Here is a 17108-nt window from a genome sequence, read left to right on the forward strand (position 1 = left end):
GAAATAAATCTCATAATTAATGAATGTCTTTATTTATTCATCTTTAAAATGAGAATACAAATATTTCTTAATTCATGAAAAATATTTTAAACTTACGATATTATTAATTTTAATTCCTACATTTAATCTAATCCGTCCTTCTTCTCCTTGATGGCTTCCTGTAACAATATATCATAAAGTAATTTGACAGTTATGTCCTTTTTTTTTTTCTTTTTTGTTCTTTTAACTTTTGCAAACTCCGAAAAGTTAATTAGTAATTTACATTACATAAATAAAATGGACATTATGCAAGAGCGTTAGAGATAGATAGCTACGAAACAGATATTATTGTGAGTGTTTGTGCGTTCAGCTACGCACACTGGTATCAGTCAAACCCAGCAGAAGCATTGGCTTTACTTGATTAGGTATAGAAGTAGCAAAACAACTTTTAAACTGTTTCATCAGGGAAACTGAAGATATTTGAAGAAAACTGCAAACTGCCGAGTCTAAACTCAGACCAAATCTAACTATACAAATGGTAAGTTCAGTAAGTTCAACAAATTCTGATGCAATCATTAAGAGTTTGACTTGCACATCAGAAAAAAGGCCCATGATATATGTGACCAACTCACTTTCATGTTCTAAACATACTTTGAATTGAATATGACAAATCCCACTCAGATCATTTAGGCATGGTATAACTCAAATGTATATCATATCATCATCTTCTTACTTGTTACAACAAAAATTGCGCCTCCATTGACAATTTTTGTCCGATGATGGAATGCTCTGATCTGATGTGGCTCGCAAACCCAAACTTGGTCTACATATGTCATATGTAAGCATATCATAAATACTCACTTTAAATCTTTACATAAATAAAATGGACATTATGCAAGAGCGTTAGAGATAGATAGCTACGAAACAGATATTATTGTGAGTGTTTGTGCGTTCAGCTACGCACACTGGTATCAGTCAAACCCAGCAGAAGCATTGGCTTTACTTGATTAGGTATAGAAGTAGCAAAACAACTTTTAAACTGTTTCATCAGGGAAACTGAAGATATTTGAAGAAAACTGCAAACTGCTGAGTCTAAACTCAGACCAAATCTAACTATACAAATGGTAAGTTCAGTAAGTTCAACAAATTCTGATGCTATCATTAAGAGTTTGACTTGCACATCAGAAAAAAGGCCCATGATATATGTGACCAACTCACTTTCATGTTCTAAACATACTTTGAATTGAATATGACAAATCCCACTCAGATCATTTAGGCATGGTATAACTCAAATGTATATCATATCATCATCTTCTTACTTGTTACAACAAAAATTGCGCCTCCATTGACAATTTTTGTCCGATGATGGAATGCTCTGATCTGATGTGGCTCGCAAACCCAAACTTGGTCTTCATATGTCATATGTAAGCATATCATAAATACTCACTTTAAATCTTTCTTCAAACAAGGACAATTCTGATGTTAGGTCAGTGATAGCGTTCATGAAGGCCTCTTGTGGCGTGTAATCGGAGGTGGTCTGGATGCGCAGCACAAATTTGTGCTCCAGAGGATGTGGCACCTTGTAGCCCGCAAACAGAACCTTCGGATCTTTCAACAGTTGACTGTAAATGAAAAAGAACAGAGGTAGTTGATGTTTTCGGATCTCAACATTACACATCTTAGACTATATTGTTGTGAAGGACACAATTTTGATAATGGAGTAATAATTTGAGCTGAGCTCAACTGAATCATGTGTTTTTCCCCAAACCCTGAACCAAAACCAAACTGAACTGAATTAGACAGGTAAGTGATGTCACTGGGCCCATGCGCGGATCCAGGGGGGGGGGGGTCATGGGGGTCATAACCCCCCCTGGAGCCTAAGTTGGCCATACAAATAGACCACGTGACCCCCCCTTGGGGCCCCGGGCCTTTACCACGTGACCCCCCCCTGGGCACGAAGCTGGATCCGCGCCTGACAGGGAAAGTTTTAGGGCGTAGGTATACTGAAAAATTAATGGCATATACACATAATAGTTTCTTAATACAAAATTAATATGCTTTACTTCGGGTTTTCTCACTGATATGGTCAACAAATACATGGATTGAGAATGACACAAGTATAATATACACAAACATCCAAATTATACGAATTAATTACATTTTAATTCGTGGAAGTCACCGAAAACACTGAATATTATGAAAAAAAACACATATTTTTGGAGCACTTACTGTCTAATCATGTTTCCAAGAGTATGGTCCTCTTTGTTGACAGTAAATATTGCGGCATTTGTGACTTTCGTATCCTCTTCTTTTTGAACTCTAGAATAAACACGGGAATTTAGTATTTACACCACAAAAGACCCCAATTCCAGAACATCCACACTACGAAACTGATGATACTTACTTTTGTTCTCCTTCGTATAAAAGGAAGGATTCGAATGTCGGTGGTGCGTTCATAGTTAAATATTATATGCTAGTTTTACACGATCCTGAAGGCTAGTTTATGCAGAAAGAAGGAATTTTTAAGCAAAAATCGCCAAAACTATGCAATACGCGTTCTAAGCTCAAAACACTAACTTACCACAGATAACAGATAAGTGACACTGACATTGACACATGTCTTAACATTTTTTGTGCTGGTAACAATTTACGGTAAATTGACTTCCGTCCGTACGAGACAATCTAATTGGCGATTTAATTGTCAATCTTGTACATTAAATCCAGGATCGATTTTCAATGAGAAGGCACACTGCACCTTTATCCCGCCAGCCAGCGCCTGTGCAAGTGTCTAGGCATGTCACTGTCATTCATAATTATGTGAGACAGAAAAAACACATCATCTTCTCGCTCTCACGTATGGACTAATAGGGTGGCGCCATCTGTCATAACCTTTGAGTGTGCCTCCTCATGCTACTTCTGCGTTTGTATCACATATTTGATCAAATTGATCAATCAATTTGACCTGAAAACATTGAATTGATAGATTGCTTAGTTTTTATGTAAATAATGGATTGCCGGTTGAGTGGATTTACTTATCTAGGTTTGCAGCACAAGCAAACATTCCACTGTTCATCTATTTGCTCATTGCAGTCTGCACTGTCTGCAGATGCTTCGTAAATCTACAATAAACTACATAGATAGGTTATACGAAGGATCTGGCCAAAATATGTTAGACCTTAATTGATACGCGTTGTACCTAAATTAATAACCGTATTTTCCTATTTATGCAAAGGGACCTTATTATATAAAGGCAAGCCGGTAGGATATCGCCGATATCATTCGTTTTGCCACGCTTTTGCGTACGGTTGTGTTGGATTCCACTTTGGTTCTATACCTATTTATTTCAACATCGTAAACCGATTTAAACTAAGTAAGTATACGTACCTACCTGAATCTGTAATACTTAATAGGTAACGTAGACTTAGGATCATCATCATCATCCTCCTTGCGTTATCCCGGTATTTGCCACGGCTCACGGGAGCCTGGAGTCCGCTTTGACAACTAATCCTAAGAGATTTGGCGCAGGCACTAGTTTTTACGAAAGCGACTGTTATCTGACCTTCCAACCCGAAGGGTAAACAAGACCTTATTGGAATTAGTCAGGTTTCCTCAAGATGTTTTCTTTCACCGAAAAGCGACTGGCAAATATCAAATGACATAAGTTCCGTAAAACCAAGTAAAACTCATTGGTGCGAGTGGCCATAAATGAAATAGACGCGAGTTACGCATTTCCTCTTCGCACGTGTATCGTACGACGTTTTTCAGTATATACGGCCTTTTGAAGTTTCGACATAGGCACATAAGGAACCACTTTTCGCACTAGTGCGATAAAATAACACCATGTGTACCTACTGAAATAGTTATTTTTTTTTTTTTTTTTTTAATACCACGTCGGTGGCAAACAGGTATACGGCCCGCCTGATGGAAAGCGGTCACCGTAACCTATGGACGCCCGCAACTCAAGGGGTGTCACGTGCGCGTTGCCGACCCATTAGAAACTTGTACACTCCTTTTTTGAAGAACCCCATACTGTAGTACAAGGGTATTTGTTATACAAGGGGGCAAAGTTGTATTTTAACGCCGAGTGTGGAATTGAAAAACGAGCAAGTGAAAGGATTCTATAGTTGAACCACGAGCGAAGCGAGTGGTTCGAGAATAGAATCCTGAACTTGCGAGTTTTTTAACACACGAGAAGTAAAATACATTTGCACCCGAGTGTAACACAAAACTTTTCCCCTCACTATAGCGAGGAAACTACAACACAAAAAATGCGTTTATCACTGCTTCCAATAGTTCCACAGGTGGTAAATCATCTTTATTACTAGATTCACCTACTTTTATTAATTTTAAAGCAGTTAATTTGACTTTATTCAAGGTCAAATCACTTTACCCACTAGTGGATAAAATGCGTTTTTACCCGCTGGTATTAAAGGACAAAACACGTGTTTCCCAGCTAGTGAGGGGAAAAGTACATTAATACGATACAAGTGCGTAAGGAAGTCCGAAACGAGTGGCGATAAATTAAAACACGTCCGAAGGGAGTGTTTTAAATCGACACGAGTTACAAATTTCCTTTTCGCACGTGTATCTTACGACATTTTTCAGTACAGATGAGCCTTCGAAGTTTTGACCTGGCATATAATGAACCACTTCTCGCACTAGTGCGTAAAAAAGACACCATCTGTACTGAAAATAATTATTTTATTTATTCGTATGGCATGCACTGAGTCGCTTATGATACTATATATCAATACTAGCTTTTGCCCGCGGCTTCGCTCGCGTTAGAAAGAGACAAAAGGTAGCTTATGTCATTTCCTTCCCTTCAACTAATCTCCGCTTAAAATATCACATTAATTCGTCTCTCCATTTTGCCGTGAAAGACGGACAAACAAACAGACACACACACTTTCCCATTTATAATATTAGTATGAATCATAGGACAGACAGAAGCATTTTAGTATTTTTCAAGTAAAATTAATTATTTAATTAACATTGGACGTTTCAGAGCAATGGCCGACGACCATGTCATCCTCCCCGAAGAAGCAGAGAACATAAAGGCAAAGCCAGTGGAGGCTACAAAGGCTGGCGAAGGCGTTTCCGTGGAGACTTCGCAGACGACCATACTTCAGATGACCCCTAGGAATATGATACAGGTGCCCAACAACTGCCCGGAAGGACAGCGGATGGATGCGAACGGAGTTTGCAGAGAAGTCTTTTAAGAGTTATAAGACAAGACAGTGCGTAACGCTGACCACGTCATATCATGGGGTCCTTAATTTACAACGATTCAATGTTTAATAGTAAGTACCTAGTAACCACAGTATAAGATTTTATTTTGATAAGGTTTCTTCCATTGATGCAGGTACTTACTTATATTTTAAAAGATGACAACCATGCAAAACCAGAGTTCAGTGCTTTGGCTTTGCCACAAAAGGTGAAATGATAATTGATAATAATAGTATTAGTATAATGGTACAATCAACCAAGCTGAATCCTGGGCCACAGATAGAACCTTTTCACAGTGAACGTCAAAGTTATGACTTCCATGGCAAATACAGCATGCTGTGCTGTCAATAAGACAGAGTTCTAGTGGCCTAGGAATTAAATTGGTTGACTGTGAGGTAACCTTTGAAATAAAACAAGTGTTTACAGCAGAAAACACCGTTTATTTTATAATTATGAGAGAACTTCAGATTGATAACCTACGTACAGAATATGACTATAAAAACCAATCTAATTTGAATTTTACATGTGTCCAGAATCTCACTGTTAATTTCATAATACAATACTTTATTACTGTTACAATTTCAGGAGGTTTAGTGTTCCTTTACAAGATTACAAGACGATTTTTATCATTAAGAGGAATACAATTTTGATATAAATTTTGAAATACTTATATAAGTACAAGAAACTTCCGTAAAACGGAACTATGCTATTTCAACATTTTTGATTAAACTAAGTATAAAAAATAACATGTTTTAAAATAAATATAAACTCTAATATATTTTTAATGTCTCACATCATTTAACGCGAAGCAACATCAAATAGTTGGAAATAAAGCACGAATCGAGAGAACGTTAAAAGTTTTATAAACATTTACCTACGAATTGAAGTCTAGCGACTCTACGTTAACTCTTGAAGGACTGCGGGAGTCGTAGCAGTCATGGTAGAGATGGGGCATCGCCAAAGACTACCTGGGTATAATACCCAGGTAGTCTTTGGTAAACAGTTAGTAATTAGCAAGCTAATGCTTGCTAATGTACCCAGCAGTCGACAGGCTGTTTGTACCCATCCCTAATCGAATAGCTCGCGCCAAGGGCGGAGCACACTGTGAAATATGCACTACAGCTAAACAGACTTTTATACAACTGAGTTAGGACTTGGGTATAACCATTAAATAATCTAGAGTACCGTATGGGCCATTTTTACAGTTTCTCACCCCACTTCTTTTTGGATTTGGAATTTTTTTTGTGGTTTTCACTCATAATCGCGAGCTCTTTCAATCCTAATAGGAGAAAAAAAGTGTCCCAAGGTTTTTTCCCCATTCCGTTACCATTTTTTCATACATTTTGTATGGCGGTAACGGAATGGAAAGTCTGAAAAATGTATGGAAATCTTGGGACATTTTTTTTCTCCTATCAGGATCGAAAGACCTCGTGATTCTGACTATGAATCGCGTAAAAAATACCTATGTTACAAAAAAAGTGGGGTGGACAACAAAAAATGCCCCGTATTCGAAGTACATGCGCCCAGTGCAACGGGAGAAATGGGGAAGCTGCAATCTGATTTATCTATGTAAGATAAGCAACGTTCTATTTTGTTTCGTAGTTGTTATATCGTCGCGTTAAACTATTAATATTTATAAGTTCTCCTGCAGTTGTTTCTTTATATTTACTGAGGACATGCCATATTTTGGTACCATAATTTTGCTTGTCCAACTAAGTAATATAAAAGTCGCTGCCTAATAGAAAAGAGCACCTTAACCGCACTGTAAGTGGATATAAGTAACATTGCTTTTATAATACTGGGTAATACCTCTAACACTGCCAATGAGATGTCTTAATTTGTGTTTAAATCAGCTTATAATGATGAAATAACTAGACTATAGCGTCGTTTAGAACACTTGCAGGTGAACAGGCGGATCTACATGGATCGCGAGGCCTCACGAGAAAATTGCCGCGACAAGCAAAGCTCAATCTCTGTAAATATGCCTCGGGCGAGGCACATCTCCACCGATAGAGCTTACACCGCTGAAATTTCCGCGCGAGGCGGCTCGATCCATGGATCCGTCTTGTGTCGAATAGTTGCCTACCTACAACGCGATGTTAAGACTCAATTGCATAAACTCATTTCATTTAATATGTCACGTTTAAACGATGTATTATAAAATACGAGGTTTACGCAATCGAGCGGATATATAACTTATTAAATATAAGGGACCCTCAGGCCAAAACTGATGGCAGTTAATAAATTATTTGTAGCTTGACTAGTTAATAAATAGCGGCTCCAGAATTGGACAGTTTTCTAATTACTCCGACTGAGTTGTAAAAACTCTGAAAGATCGAATTGGTAACATTACTAAATATTTGAAACCTCAGAGGGGTATTAGGTATTTTATTGAAAGCGCACGTAATAAGCGCGACTTTTAAAGAACTATTAAAGAAATTATATATGAATGGGGATGATGAACTAGTCTTGTGAAAACTTGATAAGACTAGCTAAAGGAATCAAGTTATTCGAGAATACCTAGAGCCGCGATAAAAATGTTTGACCCCTTTATAAAATAGTTTTATTTGTATGAGGAGTAGATAAATAATAAATATCATACTAGAGTAACCTTTTCAAAATGCAATCGGATACCTAATATTATTCATCATCTTCGTTGCTCTTTAAATTCCTTTTTATACAATTATGGAGAAGATAAAATACAAATATGTTTAGAGGACTGATTTGTAGGTTAAATTCTGTTTACGATCGCTACGACATGTATATTGTTTCCCATAAATATGTAGTAGGTACATTTAATAAACTGCGGAGCGCCCCTGTTGCGGGCGGGATCCGCGCGGGCGGCCTGCGCGCTCCCGCCTCTATAACAAACGCAACAGAAACGCTCCCAAAACGTCACATTGGAACTAAAAATCCAAAGAAGCCTAATAAACAGTACTGTTATTACGTCTGGATTACCTTTAACACTTACTAGCTATCGTCTGTTAATGCAATAAAATGCTATATGAATTGACACATAAGTATATAAACTATACTAATTGTGTACTTATACAAAATTAGCAATCCAATCAACAATGCATACTATTGATTATGAAAATATCTATGCTTTACGATAAGATTGAGATTTTGTTAGAACGCTAGCCACCGTGCCTCACAAGTGTCCGAACCGAACAATAAACGAGCGATAGTCGTGCGATCATCGGACGGCGCGGCCCCGCGAGGCGCGTGGCTGATTGAACACAAGAACGCCACATTATGTACACTAGTAACCTAAGAATACAACTGCAATATTACGATTGATATTATCAGATTAATAAGATCATTGAAAGCCGACTAGAAGTTTGGTTATGCCTACTCTAACATTTTATTTTACAAAACACTACTCGGGAGCGAAGAGTTGCAGCTTTCGCCGCAAGCCCTCCGCCCCGCGGCGGCGGCGGGAGCGTCTCCGCGTGACTTGTGCGATGTGTTGGGCGGGCTCCCGGCTCCCGGTTCCAGGCTCAGCTCCGGGCTAGCGCACGCTAGTCACTACCATTAACTTTACTTTGGTGTCAGGTACGCGGCCTCGGCGAGGGGACCCGACGAGGCCAATAATATAATATACTTAGCCTAAGATACGATGAGTCGAGATGCATCTAGCTAGTGTCAGCGCGATGTAAGGTCGGGGGCCGTGTCGAGCCGGCTCGCGGGGAAGACAAGCGGGACAATTGACTGGCGAGTGGAAACATGCGACTGACCTCACTTTATAATGAAACTACTGAGAGAAAAGGAATTACCTAATTTCTCTACTGTTACGAAGGCAACTAGATGAAATCCTACTCTTAAGGATAAAAATCTAATTATGTTAACTAGTTATAAATTAACATTGCTTTACGTTGTTCCATACGCAACTGCACTTCCGAGTGTTTTGCTTGTTCGTCGAGCTCGAGGGCTTGGCGCCGCCGGCGGCGGGCTTAGGGCCGTTAGACGCCCTCTTTGAACCGACGATCGAGCACTGCTCAGTGGTCACCTTTACTCTTACCAATTTTGTAACCATCAGGTTTCTTTAACATTTACACTTATACTCTTAAATTAGGAGATTGCTAATACGTGTTGGTGCTTAATATTTTTTCTTTGAGTGTTTTCTTTTCTAGGAAAATATAAGTAACGTTACGAACACAAAATACTGTTTCAATACCTATTAAGTACTTGCATCGCCGATGACCGGTACTTCGAATTTATTAAATGTATATCCTAGCTACACCAGCTACGTAGGTACGAGTACATTATGGATTACTGTACAATGAGGGGATCTTAAGAGTAAGAAACCAAATTGTCAACTACGATTCTGATCCGAAAGCGCCGAGATAATTTAAACGAGTGTCTATTTATGAAAAGTTTAAAATTACTCTTACGGTTTATTAAAAGTTACATCCACAATAACAATTCATTAATTATAATTTATAATGTTAAAGTTAACTAAACAACAACTGCATCTACTATCACACATTCGAAAGTTAAAAACAATTTTACAATTGTAATCGAATATCATTATTGCTACGGCGACGGCACGCCGGCGCGATATGCTCTGGTGAGGCGCGGCGGCGCCGGAGCCGGGCCGTCGGCAACTCGGCGCCCCGCGCCGCCTGTTTGTACTGTGCGCCGTGGCCTGCCCTCCTCCCCTCCCGGCGCACGAGCCGGACTAGGCCACTCGCGCGATCGACAGTATCGACACCTCCACTAACATCCTCCTACTGACGATTTCCTCCTACAATATTCGGCCCTCGGCCTAATCGAGCCTTTTTTGGCGAAATATCAATATCTACACCTAATGCTTGAATATCGTCCGTTTTGTGATTATTACAAATCTTCGGTTAAAGATACTGATTACATGTTTTGATTGACATCGGCGCTTGTTATACTGCCATTCGTTTGATTTAATAATTTTTGTGAACATTTCTGGACATCGTGGACAGTATGACATTAAATTATATATATCATACTATGGCAGAGTTACGAAACCCGTAACTGAAGCTTAAAGCTTCAGGTTCGCCAATGTTTATAACTTAATTTTCTAATTCCACAGGTGATGTTCATTTATATAATTCCTTAACATGAAGCCTGCAGCGGACTTTCAAAAATAGACTGTCTAAATATTTGTTTTTCTGATAATGTTATGAACTATAAGTATACGTATTAACTATATTCAAGTGGAGTATTATTTCCTAATTTATGCCTTTTATGAACGATTCGGTATGCACACAAAATAGATTCTGACAATCACAGTAACAATGGGTTACAGAAATCACTGTAGGTCGATTCTAAAATCTTAACATCTAGTCAAATCCTATTTTGTGTACTTATATAATAAGTTTTTTATATGTAAAGAATGTATGCGAGTTGTGGATTAACTGTTAATTATACATCTATTGCCCCATTACGCAAACGTTCATAAAGATGCGTCACGTTCTATGCTTCCACTTTATATTTTTGTATATGAAACATTCGCGTTAGAAACGTTTGGGCAACTGGGTACACAAATTAAATATGGCTGTTGGTTTGAAATTAGAGCCAAAAGTCGCGCGTAGCATTGTCGCATGTGTTTGAAGCCACAATGATTTGCTGATGACTAACATGTGTTTATAGAATAAAAATACATTTCAACGTTACTAGTGGCAACAAATGAAACTGTACGATGTTTGACGAGCGCCGCGAAGCAGCGACAGGCGGGCGGGTCGCAGGCGCCGACGACGATGATCCATTGCATGGCGATCCTGCAAGCGCACAAACGCGGTAAGCCACAGACATTACGTTGTGTAATACACCATTTTACATGTAAGTAGGTAATCTTAAAAGTAATTCCCTATCCATTAATCATGTTATCACACCGAATAAGAAAGTTAGTGCTTTTAGATAGATAGTTTGGGTGGTAGAAATTGAATAGCATGAGAATTCTTTAGTAGTGTTATAGATGTAAGTATAGTATTATAATAGTATTTTAACGAAGAAAAAACATTATAAATCTACCGATTCAACGTAACGCTGGTAGAACAAATGAAGGCCAATAACAGTTATTTTAATTTATCTATAGTAAATATGTACAAGCAATGTTTACACGGGTTAAAGACGTTCAAACAAACATGGCCACAACGTTACTGTTGAACTGAAGATTATCAAACAATATGTTAAGGGAAGTCATTAAGCTAAAATATAAATTTGTATATACTCGTTCAATAGGAGATACGGAAACATCATCATGATTTTCTTAAGTCTTTGTTACAACTAGGAAAAGTGATTCCATAATAATAAAAATAAAAGGGGCCTAATTGAAATTTCAAGATCATGTTTTATTAATCTGCCCAAACATTAATAAAGAAACGGAACTGTACTTTCAATTGATGTTTCCGTAAAAAATCGACTGTACAGTGCGATCGCTTTGCTTGTGTAAGTTAGTATAACAAAAAACATTGAACATAAAATGAAGATTCTTTTAGATCGGGTTTTTCCATCGTAAGGTAGGCAAAGCTTCAGAACTTTAAAAACTGAATATATGGCACGGTCGCCATGCGACGAAATTTGAAGAGTTAGTTAACAGACGTAATAGCAAAACAAGAACTACAAATATTAAGTACATAATAAAAAGACCCGATCTACAGAGACACAGATATGTAACAAGTATAATAAGAGACATAGATATGAAATAAGTATAATAATATGTAGTATTAACCTAAATACGGTGCGGGATAAGAAAAGTGCATGGATTTCAAAAGTCAGACAGCGTAAAAATCCAAAATACGGATACGTAACTACGAAAGGACTATATTTTTGTAGTAAAGTAACTACGTAAGTAGTTTGTGTCTAGTAATAGATTGGAGCCCAATCTATTACTTTGGGCAGTTAAGTACGAGCAGTAAAAAATAAATTCATTTTACAATTTCACAAAAAATATTGACTAAAAATGCACCATGACATGCAAGAATACAGTGCGATTCGTCGTCATGTAATATTTTTTTTATTAGTCTCAACTCAAGCTACTTTTAACTAGCTTAAACCTGCTCATTTAATTACATGCCCACAAGATATCAAACGTAATGGTAAAATTTGTTAGTCATACATTCTAAATGTAAAAACAAGAGTAAATGTCAAGTAGATATATGTGTACATCTAAGAAGCCATTTACATGATGAGAGCGCAATCGCCTTGTAGGCAAAGATACTAATGCGCAACTCTCCCGCACTGAATACAGATTGGTCTGTGAACCCCTAATCTAAAGTAAAAACTAAAAGCACTCGTGTATGTCCATGCTTGTCTGCTGTATGATACTGAATGGGATACATTTAAGAGTTGATAGGCGTGTTTTATTTTCACTCGGCGCTTTATATCTCTTTAAAAGTTAATGTACAAAACCCGTATGCGTATTAAAATCAGAACTGAAAAAGGGTTCCTGTTGTACCTTTTTGGTACGGAACCCTAAAAAATAGCAACAAAAATAAGGCCAGTTGATTCGATATAATATTACGCCGAATGAAAAAATCAAGGCTCACTGTTGTTCAATTCCAATCGATCTAAAACGGCAGTCCAAAAACAATCTAATCAACATAAATAAAATAAAATAAGGGTTCCTGTTGTACCTTTTTGGTACGGAACCCTAAAAAGATGACTTTTCTAAATTAAAATCAGTGAGCCGTGATCAGAATGTGAATATGATGTCACAGTGTAGATACATGATTTATTGGTGGTTTTGCGTTCAGCGAAGTATTCTTTTGTAACGTCAATTGGTCTTCCAATTATCAAGTCAAAACGGATTTTTTATTTTGTTAATTTCAACCCCAATTGTTTGATTTGTTTGAACATATATCTAATCTGGACCAAATACAATTTTTGATCCAATATGAGCGCCGCATCAAGGCAGATTCTAAAATTGCTATAATGTAACTATAATGAATTTTACTCTGACAATGTCAGGACAGCCTCTACAGAATCATTATCAAAAACACTAATTATGAATGCCGTCTATAAGCCCAAGTAAATATTCGCAAACCTGCCCCCGGGGTCGTTCGACCGTTTAAAGGAAGAAGGTTTTATACACGTAGCCGGTCGCGAGAAGGGCGAGCACGAGCAGACACAGCAGAATCATTATCTTCTTCTGCACAGTGAACAAACACAACACTCATTAGAATCTAGTAGTGGGAGCGAGCGGGCGCGGCCGCGGCGGGCGCGGTGTACACTGTACACGTACAGTGCACACGCCTCGCCTCGCGCGGCCGCGGACGCTCGCGGCGAGCGAGTTACCTTTGAGCATTTGGCGGAGCTAGTAGAAGTAGCTGGACACGTAGCCCACGACGACCAGCCCCAGTATCAGCAAGCATACTAGGATCATGATCTTCTTCTGTAGTCGGCCGGCGGCGAGCATGCAACATTACGCTTTAGACATGTCCGGGCGAGCGCCGCGCGCCGCCCTCTCCGTTATATTAATTCAATGGAGGGAACTAATCAAAACCGCTATCCACTACGAACTATCAGAGGTGGGTGCGTCCTTTGCCTCGGTCTTAAAATTAGGTATCATATTAGAAAATTGGAAAGTTAAAATAAAATAAAAAAGAAATAAAATAAATATAATATTATTTTCAAAAGTTCTTATCATAATTATTTACATCTTGAGTAAACATTAAAACATTTCTTTATTTATAATTTGTAAATAATTTTGGTCGCCTTGCCCGTCGCACGGGCATTGATAGAAACGTAACCTCTTAAGACAATTTTAACGTTATTAAGTAACTAATAATAAACAATAATGTTGAATGGCATTAAATTATATTTCACAGTCTTTCGATTAATTATTTATAATGCGTGACAAGCTGTACGTGAATATGTTTAAATTTTTTAAGTAGTTAAATAATAATAATATATGTTTTATTTGTTAAATCACAAGTTAACAACAATAATACAATATGCAACTAAGGAAGAAACAATCTAATCCCTTCTACACAAAAAATATACTTCTTTTGAAATATATTTTCAGAAAAAATGCTGTTAATAAATGCAGTTTAGCAAGACAATACATTTATGTGAAAAAAAAGTATTGTAAATATCTAGGTATTAAACAAATAACAAAAAAGGTAGAACACAACTAATAATACCTTTGCAAAAACAGGACTAAAATATGTTTAACTTACACTACCTATAACTCAATCGAAAATTGAAGAAGTATAATAGGATATGAACAATAATTATAGATCTTCTTTATTTTTATAATTCTGAATATAACAGCAAATAAAACAGATCTTCTAAACTATTTACAGAAGTGACTCGTGCCACATATCATCAGCAACCAATCCTTTGATAAATAAGCTGATACCACACTTATTTAAATTCGTTTCTTTTTTATACTTTAAATTAAGAGAAAGATATGCAAAAATTACAATTATTAATATAATACAATACTGGTGTTCATCTCATAGGGACTGACTGAACAAAATCTAAGTATCCACCTAAATCTCACATTTTCTACCAAGAGTACAGCAGTACCTTTAGTAATTGAAAAGAGAAAATAAGAAGGAACAATTTTCATTAAAGAATAAGCGAATAAATACCTAACTTCATCTACTTATTAGATTTGTGCGTGATTACATTAATATGTTACAAATATTCAATAAATTATTTTAGCTTGTTCTCAAATCAACATCAGGAAGCATCAATAAAGTTTAAGTTAAATGTACCTACTTAAATTTACGCCCGGTCGTATATTGTGATGTTTTTAAGTTTAACTAACAACACCTAACAAGAATACAATTGTATTTACATAGTTTAATTATTTAGTTTACTAGCCGGTTAAAATCGTATTTTGTCTACCGAAAAGTACCTAAGTATATTGATTTTAATAGGTACAAACAAATATGCCTGATGTCACTCGGTCTTTAGTATGGAAATATCAGCAATGAATTTGTCAGACAATATTTTAAAGTGTTTAATTTATGGTAATTATGTCCAACAAACCTTTTGTTGTCCATTTCGCTTTGCTGTATATCTTTGCAGAATGACATTCATGGCAACATAGCAAAGCTATAACGACGACTAACCTAAAGCACAATTTAATATTATTGCACTTCGCATTATATTGTCTTTAAATTGTTTATTTATTAGGTACGAACAGCAAAATAGCAATGACAATTCGAGTAAGAGGCAGTAATAAATTAGATATTTATAAATATCAGCTAATTTCGGCCGCAGCGTGAACGTTAACTATCAAGTATTATAAAGAAATAAGTAAGATTATTCCACAAATATTTAAAAGCTCATTAATGTCATATATTTTCAGAGTTTATTTGCAATAAAATGTTAGCTTATTAGAAGCGAGTATTTTATTATAACTATTGCATATAAATGTCATATAAACATGCACAGAGTGAGCATTCTAATCTTACTTATTTCTCTATTTTCAGTTTTTTTTTTTACATCATGTACGGCATTGGTCAATGTATTACTAGATGTTCATAACCACCTGCGGCCTTTTCTTGGTGGAATATCACAATATAGAACATAGTTGATACACCTGCCTACTGAATAGTGAATTACATTTCCATAATCTGTAGATTTACATTTTTGTGACAGACGAAATGACAAGACATCCATGAGGAATATTTTCAATCTAAATTACGTTTCCATGTGGAAACCGGTGAATTGAAAATAGCGCATCTGATCGATCAGATTATTTTGAATAACCTACTCAGGTAGCACCGTTCATTATGAGTAATACAGTATACGGGCGATATTGTAAGAATTACAACAAAAGTCAAGTTAAACTAAAGTTTACAATTTACATATCGCCCGTGTATGTTTTTCATCACATTTGCTAAAATAAACACTAAGCAATGCGGCTAGCAGCACATAGTGTACAAGAATGTATGAAAAAATTAAGATGTTAATCCTATAGCTGGTTCTCATAACTTAACACGCAAGTCTACACGTTAGTGTTTGTAGCGTTTGCCTTGCGACTCTCGCGAGATAATTTCTACGCGAGGCAAACGACCCGTTTAGAACGTGCCTCATACGAGGCAACTGTAATAAAAGTAATGTTGCATATGTGATGAAAATAACATTAACATCTCCATAGATGTCTTTGTAGATGACAAGAGGGCAGACTTTCGAATTCAAATGATTGATAATAGTAACTTTGAAACACCCAAGCGGTGGTGACATTTGAAAGAAATAAAAGTCTATTCTAATCAACCCGTAATTTTACTATAATTTGTCTACCCTTGCACCATCTACCGTCACCGGACACAAGTAACATCGTTACCTAATGACTTAAGATGAGACTAATTGGTATAAAGACAAATATCATCGTGATGTGATGACAAGGCGCGTATCCATGGCCCGTGTTTCTAACTCAACGTCACGGCGAGGATAATAATTAGGATAACCAGCGTAACTGCGAGGCATATCATGATGAAGATCTTTTTCTGCAATGACAAGGGAAAAACGGAACGAAATAAAATCAGTGTGACTGCCGAAAGCTGAAGGGCATCAGGCAAATAAAAAGTTTGCATTCTTGGGCTGGTAGCTAAAATTTAAAAAATACTTTATTACGTGATTTTATAATACGATTTTCTAACCTTAGAGCTTTGCTATTATGACATGAGAATTTGATGTGCCAACGAAAACTTTCCAAAATTGCTAAATTTTCAGCAGAAAGATTTTGAAACTTTCCACATTTTTGTATGGAGATTGAAACTTTCCATTTCATAAATTTAAATTGCCTATATTTCTTGTGAAATTTCATGAAATTTCCAAGAACCTTTCAAACTTTTTGGAAAGTTTCCGCAGCTTGCACATCAGTACATGAGAGCAACTTTCAAACAAAATAAAAAAAGGAACTTGAAACTACTTCAAAAACGATTGATATTACTCTATTAATTTCCAAG

At 36.8% G+C, this 17108-nt stretch overlaps 2 protein-coding genes across 6 annotated transcripts in view; both read right to left on the reverse strand.

Moving 5' to 3' along the window:
* Window positions 1-16: 16 nt before the first annotated feature.
* Window positions 17-2572, reverse strand: LOC125228331 (DNA-directed RNA polymerase II subunit RPB11). Its single transcript, XM_048132848.1, has 4 exons — window positions 2384-2572; window positions 2209-2298; window positions 1427-1601; window positions 17-158 (listed from the first exon to the last, which is right to left on the reverse strand). Exons 1-4 carry the CDS (start codon window positions 2434-2436, stop codon window positions 123-125), a joined length of 354 nt encoding a protein of 117 aa, XP_047988805.1. The 5' UTR covers window positions 2437-2572; the 3' UTR covers window positions 17-122.
* Window positions 2573-7781: 5209 nt separating this feature from the next.
* The window catches only part of LOC125228401 (syntaxin-1A), a 129014-nt gene continuing 119687 nt past the window's right edge, over window positions 7782-17108 (reverse strand). For 3 of the 5 annotated variants that reach the window (XM_048132963.1, XM_048132961.1, XM_048132964.1), the window contains one exon: window positions 13790-16646. In XM_048132963.1, the coding sequence (XP_047988920.1) occupies window positions 16569-16646 (78 nt within the window). In that variant the 3' untranslated portion in view covers window positions 13790-16568. Of the gene's footprint in view, window positions 10959-13476; window positions 13574-13789; window positions 16647-17108 lie in introns of those variants that run through there. The other 2 variants (XM_048132962.1, XM_048132965.1) reach the window with 1 other exon arrangement.

The sequence above is a fragment of the Leguminivora glycinivorella genome, chromosome 7 (genome assembly GCF_023078275.1).
Source record: "Leguminivora glycinivorella isolate SPB_JAAS2020 chromosome 7, LegGlyc_1.1, whole genome shotgun sequence".
In the NCBI taxonomy this organism is placed as follows: domain Eukaryota; kingdom Metazoa; phylum Arthropoda; class Insecta; order Lepidoptera; family Tortricidae; genus Leguminivora; species Leguminivora glycinivorella.